The sequence below is a fragment of the Nelumbo lutea genome, chromosome 4, assembly GCF_056320005.1.
Source record: "Nelumbo lutea isolate HS-2025 chromosome 4, American lotus-T2T, whole genome shotgun sequence".
In the NCBI taxonomy this organism is placed as follows: domain Eukaryota; kingdom Viridiplantae; phylum Streptophyta; class Magnoliopsida; order Proteales; family Nelumbonaceae; genus Nelumbo; species Nelumbo lutea.
In genome coordinates, this window is record NC_142687.1 from 12897853 (window position 1) to 12907027 (window position 9175).

The 9175-nt window shown below is 38.8% G+C and overlaps 1 protein-coding gene across 2 annotated transcripts; it reads left to right on the plus strand.

Annotated features, from left to right (window-relative positions):
* Window positions 1–621: 621 nt before the first annotated feature.
* Window positions 622–6696, plus strand: LOC148853992 (nucleobase-ascorbate transporter 6-like). Of its 2 annotated transcripts, none has more exons than XM_088986118.1 (15): window positions 622–1337; window positions 1562–1912; window positions 2483–2580; window positions 2694–2870; window positions 2965–3065; window positions 3527–3602; window positions 3900–3959; window positions 4129–4313; window positions 4607–4703; window positions 5127–5213; window positions 5316–5374; window positions 5473–5564; window positions 5663–5740; window positions 5842–6002; window positions 6106–6696. In XM_088986118.1, exons 2-15 carry the CDS (start codon window positions 1795–1797, stop codon window positions 6322–6324), a joined length of 1608 nt encoding a protein of 535 aa, XP_088842244.1. In that variant the 5' UTR covers window positions 622–1337; window positions 1562–1794; the 3' UTR covers window positions 6325–6696. The 2 variants fall into 2 exon arrangements, with proteins under 2 accessions (XP_088842244.1, XP_088842245.1); XM_088986119.1 differs by having other exon boundaries at window positions 857–1337; window positions 1768–1912.
* The last annotated feature ends 2479 nt before the right edge of the window (window positions 6697–9175 follow it).

Genomic DNA, 9175 nt, shown 5'->3' on the forward strand with positions numbered 1-9175 from the left:
GGAGTGCAAACTCGATTACTATATAATATGCGTTTTTAGCTACATGAATTGTGCTGATTTTCCAAGTCAGCAACCAACCCACGTGCCTAATCAGCTAAATTAATTATTTAAAAATAGTAAGTTAAAGGCTTAATCCCCAATTATTTGTGTTTGTGATGTATTTAGCTTTAAACACAACACACCCTCTGGAGCTTTGCTTTGGGCCTTTCAAGAATGTTTACATATATTCCTACCACGTACGACCCCACCACCCATGGCCCATGTCCTTGATCCATCGCTATTCACTCCGTCTATTGGGCTCAAATACATTGGTCTTTCTTCAATCACACATCCACAAACAATTGGCAAGTGCCAACCTCTGCGAGGGGCAGGATGTTTGAAAGTTGAAACCCTAAAAAAATGGTCGGCACGGCAGACGCTGTGGATGCAATGTAAAGTGAACACGTTGATTGCATGAGTTAGCATGATTTTGATTTTGAGATTGAGAATTTGAGAGAGAGAGAGAGAGAGAGAGAGCGCTCGCTAGCTCGGAGCCTCTATCACTTTTTTAATTTCCGGAAAATTCTCAAGGAAAAGACAAAATCCTGGTTTTTGAGATGTGACTCGAGTCAGAATTACAACACTCGCGTCTGGCTACATCCAAATGTCAAGTAGAACTTAATCCAATCCTCTTCCTCCTCTTACCAGAGACCACAGAGAGGTGGACTGGCCGTGGTCCTGGCTCCTGGGTGTTGTATCTATTAGCAACACAGTAATTAGTTTTGGGAGCATGTTTGTAATTGACAGAAAAGAAAAGGACTAATCAGTCACACCACCCAACAAAACAACACATCCACGCGGATCAGAATGGCTTTTTATTGTTGTTGAAATTGTTCTTCAGCAATAAAATTACTCCTAACTGAAATTTTTGGGAGACAGCAAGGAAGTAGCGAGAAAAAAAGACTGTGTCGGTTGTCCTTTTTCTGTTTCATTTTTCATTTATTTTCTTCACTTTCTTTTCTTTTTATTGCTTTTGTTTTTTTCTCCGCACAGAGTTGGGTACCTTGCTGTGTGCTTACTGTGCCAAAAGAAGTGTGAAAATTACCTTCTTTCTTCTCTGTGACTCTGTGCCTGCGTTATTAGAGAGTCTACTATGTATGAGAAGAAAGGGAGTTCTTAACTTCTTATTTATGCTTTTTAGTCTTATTTTGTTTATTTGTTATTTTTTAAGAAAAATATAGGTTGCTTAGCAAGTATAAGATTGGAGAAGTGCAGATGCTTTTTACCTTTATCTTTACACGGGGTGAATGAAGAGGAAATAAACAATTATTAATTGCAGATTCCTTGGTTGCAGAGAGGTATTTTGGTTTCTTTCTCGCTTTTGGTCATTTCGGTCGCCTTTTTTTCATCTTTCTTCAACTTCTCTCTGTCTCTCACTCGTCTCTTGGTTTCTGAAGTGGGTTTTGGGCTTTTAAACTTCTGGGTCTATTCATTTCATTTCTCTCTTTTTGTGAACTTCAAAAGGGTGTTGTTGCAGGGTTTTTCTTCACTCTAATGCTTGCCATTTGATTTTCTTCTCCAGATTGTTCTCTGGCTCCTTTTTGCTTCTGGGTTTCTGTGTTTTCTGTCGCAGTTTGAGTCTCTCCCTACCTCTCCTTATCACACTAAACATCTATCCGGGTGTTTTCTATCTGTTTTTGCTTGCGGTGATCTGAGGGATTTGGACTTTGCGTTGTGCGGATATTTCGCTTTTGTTGTGCGTAGATGTTAATTTGTTGTTGCTTTTAGAGTAAGAGGAGGAGAAGAAGAGAAACCATGGCGGGTGGTGGTGGTGGAGCGGCGCCGCCGCCGAAACAGGACGAGTTGCAACCACATCCGGTCAAGGATCAGTTGCCCAATATTGCTTACTGCATTACAAGTCCTCCTCCGTGGCGTGAGTCTCTCCCTTCTGTTATTTCTTCTTTTTCATTATAGCTTTCGAGTTTTTTCTGTACTGTTCGAGGGGTAAAATTACTTCTGGTATTTTCCTTCATTCATATTCATGCACTTTTTTTTTTTTTTCCATTTTATGTTAAGGTATCCCTTTGATTCTGATTTTTTTTGGTAATGTATTTTATTGCTTGTAACCTGGAACTCATATTGTCATATATTCATATTTATTTGTTTCTGGGGTTGGTAATCTGATGATATTCATTTTACTATTGGTTGACCATTTTGTTCTCTTTACTTACTATTATTGACTACCTACTAGGACTACGTGTTCCTTTTCCTTTTACCGGTGAAGCCTCTTCTCCGCCATCCTCTGATTTGTATCGGAATCCCCATCTTGTATTTTGTATATCTCGGATGTAGTTTCCATGTGTGCAGGGTTTTGGATTGATTCAAATGGATTCCATTTTGGTTGAATTCTGTTTTTCCCCCACCGAATTCTACTGCTTCCCGTATTTGTAGCAATGCCAGAGTAGTTCTTACTGTTTACATGCTTTGGTTATTTGTAATGCAGCCGAGGCCATCCTGCTTGGTTTCCAACATTACCTTGTTATGCTGGGCACAACAGTTATTATTCCCACTGCTCTTGTTCCCCAGATGGGTGGGGGAAATGTAAGAATCGGTAACACATGGATATTAAAAGTTTATTGCTATCGTTTATTCTTCACCTTATTTTTCTAATGTTTCTTATCTGCATTACCATCGTCTTCTGTGTTTAACCACAGGAGGAGAAAGCAAAGGTGATCCAGACACTGCTATTTGTTGCTGGATTGAACACACTGTTCCAAACATTGTTTGGAACCCGATTACCTGCAGTTATTGGAGGGTCTTATACCTTCGTGGCACCCACCATTTCAATAATTTTGGCTGGACGACACAATGATACTGTGGACCCCCATGCAGTATTGTCATCTCAACACCATAATCCTAAGTTATTTTGTGTTGTTTTTCATGCTAGTGTTGTAATATGAAATCTATTCTCCAATGCCTTCACAGAAATTTGAGCGCATTATGCGAGCAATCCAGGGGTCCCTTATTGTTGCATCAACTCTTCAGATTGTTATTGGTTTCAGCGGTCTTTGGCGCAACATCACAAGGTTAGTCTAGGATATTTGAAGATGAAAATCTCAGACCTTGCTGAGCCCAGGACTTAATCAGGACTTGTATGGTTGTATGTGTTAATGGTGCATTGCGCTGAATTAGAAGGTGAAAAATGTATCAATGAAGCCATGCTTTGTTCTGGCTGAGTGATGCATTATACTGCTTGAGGTTGACATCAGTCCTGTTCCTGTTTGGTGATGCATTATCAACGAAGCCATGATTTGTTATGGCCGAGTGATGCATTATACTGCTGCTTGAGGTTGACGTCGGTCCTGTTAACTGGCCTGTATTGTACTTGATTTGCCTGAGATGATCTGTGATAATTAACTGAAAATAAGCTCCAAATATTTGCGTTTAACACTAGAATTTTAAAGCTTGACTTTCAATGCACAGTTCCATTGAATCTTCTGAATTGTGTTTGTTCATCTTATAATCCTGCCTGATTTTGTCTGTCCAGGTTCTTAAGTCCACTTTCAGCCGTGCCCTTGGTAGCTCTAGCTGGGTTTGGACTATATGAGCTTGGTTTTCCTGGGGTAAGTATCTAGAAATAGCTTTACAACTGTAGTAAAAAGATATGGGGAAAGATCTCTTCTATACCGATTTTTGTGTAATGTCCTTGTATTATCACCATTCTTTTAAAACTATGGTGCCTAGTCTTTTCAAATGATATATATTTTTTTATCAGTAACCTTTTCAAATGATATTTTTTTATCAGTAACTTTCTCAAATAATATTCTTCAAAGGGATGAATTTTTAGTAGTTTTTTTTTTCAAAACTGAACCCACTATCCTTGGTAAAACTTATCTGAGCATTATTGCCTCAATTTTTAGGTCGCTAAATGTGTGGAAATTGGACTTCCACAGCTCATCCTGCTTGTAATTTTCTCACAGGTAATGCTTTGGGATATGTGATATACAACCAATAATCTTGTTGCAATAGAAATTGTTATAAAATACCAACTTTTACTTACGTGGTGTAAAATTGAGACTTGTTATCAACACTCTATTTTCTCCTTGGGGATTCTTCTAAGTGGCACTGATGGTAAATGCTTGTTTGCAGTATATTCCCCATGTGATTCGAACAGAGAGGCATGTCTTTGACCGGTTTGCTGTTTTCTTCTCAGTCATAATTGTGTGGGTTTATGCTCACCTCCTCACTGTAGGTGGGGCCTATAAGAATGCAGGGCACAATACTCAACAAACTTGCCGCACCGATCGTTCTGGTCTCGTGGAAGCCGCTCCATGGTAAGACTTTTGGTAGTATCATCATGGTGCATGACCATCAATTATTGCTACTGTACCAATTACAATTGTTGTGGCTATATTGCAGAAAATCATGTTTTTCTTTTTCTTTCTTTTTTTTTTTTTATGTGAAATCTATAAACAAATGCTTGGTTTTTTTCGATTCTGAGTGGGTGCAAGTTACTAGTCAGTTATATTTACATAAAAAAGCTGGTCTCATTGTAGCCATAGATGACATTCTCATAGATGGGTATTAATTATTATTTGGTTGTGATTTATGTGGTGTGTACATGCAGGATAAGAGTTCCTTATCCATTTCAGTGGGGGGCACCAACATTTGACGCAGGTGAAGCCTTTGCTATGATGGCCGCCTCATTTGTTGCCCTTGTTGAGGTTTGGTTACTTGTATATCTTCATAATTTGTGCCCTGGGTGCATGAATTTGTCTCATGCCTTTTATTTTGGTTGGAACTCTTTCATTGAATTATCACTTTAATTGTCTATATTATTGTGATGATTTGCTGGCATTGTTATGATATCTCTCTAAAATTATGCAACATAAAACGATGTCTTTCCTTCTATATTAAGTTCACTGTTCCTCACATTTTTGAGGTTTCTTTCATAATCTCACTTCAACGGCTCCTTCCACTTGAATGTTCTATTTTTAAAGAGAAAGTTCCCAATTGCATATTGAGCTAGTTGGGATGTGCTCCAATGTAGATATTTTAACATTTTATACATAATAATGTATGATATGAATATAATGTTTTATAGTTACTAGTTCTAGTTCCTTATAAATTGATTGTGCCCAATACAGTCCACTGGTGCTTTCATTGCGGTATCAAGGTATGCAAGTGCAACTCCCTTGCCACCTTCTATTCTAAGCCGTGGAGTTGGTTGGCAGGTAATGATGATAATACATAGTTGTCATGCCTTGCAGACAGATACCATTCATTCTCTTGAACTTCTGATGGCAATAAGTTTGTTTGTTTGTTTATGATTTCAGGGTGTTGGAATTCTGTTTTCTGGTATATTTGGAACTGTAAATGGATCATCTGTATCTGTGTAAGACTCTTTATTAGGAAAAACTTTGTGCTTCATGAAGTTATGCTTTTACCAATTTTTTCTGACTGACGTGAGAATTCAACAATATTGTCCTGCAGCGAGAATGCTGGTTTATTGGCTTTGACACGTGTTGGCAGCCGAAGGGTTGTCCAAATATCAGCTGGATTTATGATATTCTTTTCTGTCCTGGGTAAGTTGCTCATATGCACTTTGAAAATAATAATCTTGTTCTGTTTTTTACTGGCATTATTAAATTCTGACCATATCTTATGTTCCATGGCTATATAGGAAAATTTGGAGCAGTATTTGCTTCTATTCCTGCCCCAATCATTGCTGCCTTCTATTGCTTGTTCTTTGCTTATGTTGGTATGTTTTGATAAACTTGCAGCCCTTGCAATCGTAGGTTATTTTATTATGTTTGAATCAGGTTAACATTAAGGTTCTCTTCCTTTGTCCATGACAAACAGGCTCGGCAGGTCTAAGCTTCCTTCAGTTCTGCAACCTCAATAGCTTCAGAACAAAGTTCATATTAGGCTTCTCGTTTTTCATGGGCTTATCCGTGCCACAATACTTCAACGAGTATACAGCAGTAAATGGCTATGGGCCAGTTCACACACGAGCGAGATGGGTATAATAAATAAAATAATAAAAGAAAAAAAACCCTTATCTAATGTTTTCTCAATCTTGAATCAAGTAGATTGCACCTAATTCGTGGCTTGTCTTGCATGCAGTTCAATGACATCATCAATGTACCCTTCTCCTCGGAGGCGTTTGTAGCCGGCATCTTGGCACTGTTCTTGGACATCACATTGCATAGGAAGGACAGTGCAACTAGGAAAGATAGTGGCATGCACTGGTGGGACAAGTTCCGGTCCTTCAAGACAGACACCAGGAGTGAGGAATTCTACTCTCTGCCCTTCAACCTCAACAAGTTCTTCCCATCAGTGTGATCTTCTCTTCTGTGGGATGCGTTCGCAGGTCTGTAATGAAGTCATGCTCCCCTCCATAAATGTCTTTTTGGGGGTGGGGGGTGGGAATTCTACATTTCTACTCCCTCCCTCCCTCCCTCTGCCTCGTTTGTCTTCTCCACTCTACTCTGATGATGGAAACCCGGATGGTATATTCGAATCTTAAGCCAATTAATTACACGATGCCTACGACTACGGACATTTTGTTTCCTTCTTTTCTTTGGATTATTATATTTATTTTTATTTCTTGTAAATCCAAATAGTTTAAAATGGATTTGAAGTGGGTAAAGAAACAAATTTAGTACTTGTAATCTTGTAATTGATTCTCTCTACTTTTATTTGAGCTTTTGTGTACTTGTGGCGTTGAAGAGGTTTCAATTTCAGATGGGTGTTGAATGGTTTGTGGTTATAGGTAGGTAGGTAACCGGGTTGGGGGGGGGGGGGCAACATTTGCCATTTGGCAAGTTTTCACTTTTATTCTCCCTGCAGCTACCGCTTTTAGAAGGTGTTTAAAAACTGGAAAAAAAAAGGCTTTGGGGTAAATGTAAAGAATAAAGAACTACATATTAATTGAATTTTGATTGTGGTCTAGAATTGTATGACGTGCCCACCCGAGATCTGCGCATTATTTTTCTCTAGTTGACACTCGTTCGTTGCTTCTCTCCCTCGAATGCTTGAAATACTAACCGCAAGAGAGGGTAGCGACTAGCGAGCAGGCAGTGACTGGGACGTGAGTGTAAATGAAAATAAGCGAATATTTGTCAATTAGGAGATTCACAGGATCAAACATTAAATGAAAATGGGGAAGGATTCATTTACCTATAGGCCATACATAGTTATAGGAGATCGAGGTTGTTGCTAGTCACCAGTCGATCACCACCTCTCTGATAGTCTTTTTATCTATCTGATTTGAGACGGAGGCCTGGAGTTAGGACTTTCATTATCATGACTTTGTTATTTTTCCTACTACTATGCCAACCCTACTAATTAATCCCCGGTATTCACTCGGAGTAAAAAGTTGTTAACAAGAAAAGGGAAAATTACAAAAAACCCCTTCTACTATGGGGTCTGTGACAAAGACCCCCTCTATTTTTTTTTTTGCAACAAAGATCCCTCTGAGCTTTGGCTGTTAGTCAAGACCCCTCTCCGTTAATGTTCCGTCAGTTAATTTAAAAAAAATATTATTTTCATTTGAGTGTTCAAAATTTTTTAAATGCCCGAATTACCCTTTTATAATTAAATTTACCTTTTTTTTTATTATTATTATTATGAAATCATGTCCACCACTATTCCTTGGAGTAAGTAATATATCGTCCTCGTTGCCTCCTTGGCATCCCCCAAGAAAAGGCAAGTATAGTCTCATGCTCTTGCAGAGCGACGCATGATTGTAAACCAATCCTTTCGTTGCTCAAACGGACACCACTTTCAAGTGCGGTGGTGAATTCTGGCGATGGAAACGAGGGAGACAAGTATTTTGGGTCAAATCCGAAAGCAATCTTGCAAATGTTGTCAGAGGATATCTTATAGATTGATCACGGACTTCTGTACAACGACCATTGAGAGATTCTGGTTGTATAACTAAAAATGCAGCATTCGAATCCATGGACATAAAAATAGAGTGTGATGATCCGGAAGACAAAAGAGAAAGGAACGACGATACCTCCAACAAGAAAGAACGACTTGACCTTCCAATTGAAATCTGACAATCCGAAAGGTTTCATGTAATCGCTCCTTTGATGGAACTGGTTCATAACCATAGATAACTACTTGTGTGAACCCGAAAGTTGCATTTGTTAATTCGACAGCTAGTTTAGTTCAGTACGTACTTGAGTAAAACCATCAATAAATATGAAAATAGACATGGATGCTGAACTGAGAAACGGGGCCATGCTAGTTTAGTTCAGTATGTACTTGAGTTCAAGTGTTCAACAGCTAGGTCGATTTGAGTACAACCAACGATATATATCAAAATGTCCCAATGTTTCGAAATCAATCTGGTCAATTCCACTGGTGCTATATATGGACTTGTGGGCATGGGCACAACCTGATTGAACTTATTTGATTCAGCTTCACCCTTGCAGTTTCATAAAGCAGGTTGCAAATTCTTCGGAGACATGCATAAGATATATGTTGCTTTCTTGTAAACGATCCTTTGTGGACAAATACTTAAGTTAGGTGAGATGAATAAGAAATATATGAGAAGTACAAAGTAGTCCTCTGTTTTGGCGTCATCTTGCAATGGGCCTGCAATTGAACCAATCAAAGTCCTATGGCAGTACATGGTGATTGCTCTGTTTTGGCGTCAACAAATACCAGTTGCAAATAGGAGTGGTTCTTGAATTTTCTTTTCTTGTAATGCAAGAGAAAAGAGCTCCATAAATCTTTGCATATGGTGCAGTTTAACCCCTCCACATCTCCCTTAATTTCTTGACGTCAGTGATTAACTATTAGGTCTGCTATGCAATTTGTTTACCTTCTCTGGATTGATGACTTGTATTAATACCAAGATGTTAATGTCCCTTGCCATTTCTCAAGTGTCCTTGATTATTGGGTCTGCTCTTCCATGGAATGGTTATACCTTGTCTTGATTCTCTCTGTTGAGAAGCTTCGATTATTAATTAGCCATTCAATTGGTAAACAATGGAGGCATTCCAGGGCATTTCAGATTTTGGACTATCTCCGTAGCTCATAGAGCAAAGTCAATAATTCTCTATAGAATAATGAAAGCTACCTATCGAAGGCACACATTACGGACACACACACACACGCACCGTTAGGTACCGTAGTCTTTTTCATGTGCTTCGACTATCTATTCTCTGCAACCCATTTGCTA

Excerpts from the sequence above, each read along its gene's own strand:
- LOC148853992 (XM_088986118.1), top strand. The coding sequence starts at position 1,795 with ATGGCGGGTGGTGGTGGTGGAGCGGCGCCGCCGCCGAAACAGGACGAG. Across the intron at positions 4,704-5,126 it reads CATTTGTTGCCCTTGTTGAG|TCCACTGGTGCTTTCATTGC; the intron begins GTTTGGTTACTT and ends TGCCCAATACAG. Across the intron at positions 5,741-5,841 it reads CTTGTTCTTTGCTTATGTTG|GCTCGGCAGGTCTAAGCTTC; the intron begins GTATGTTTTGAT and ends CATGACAAACAG.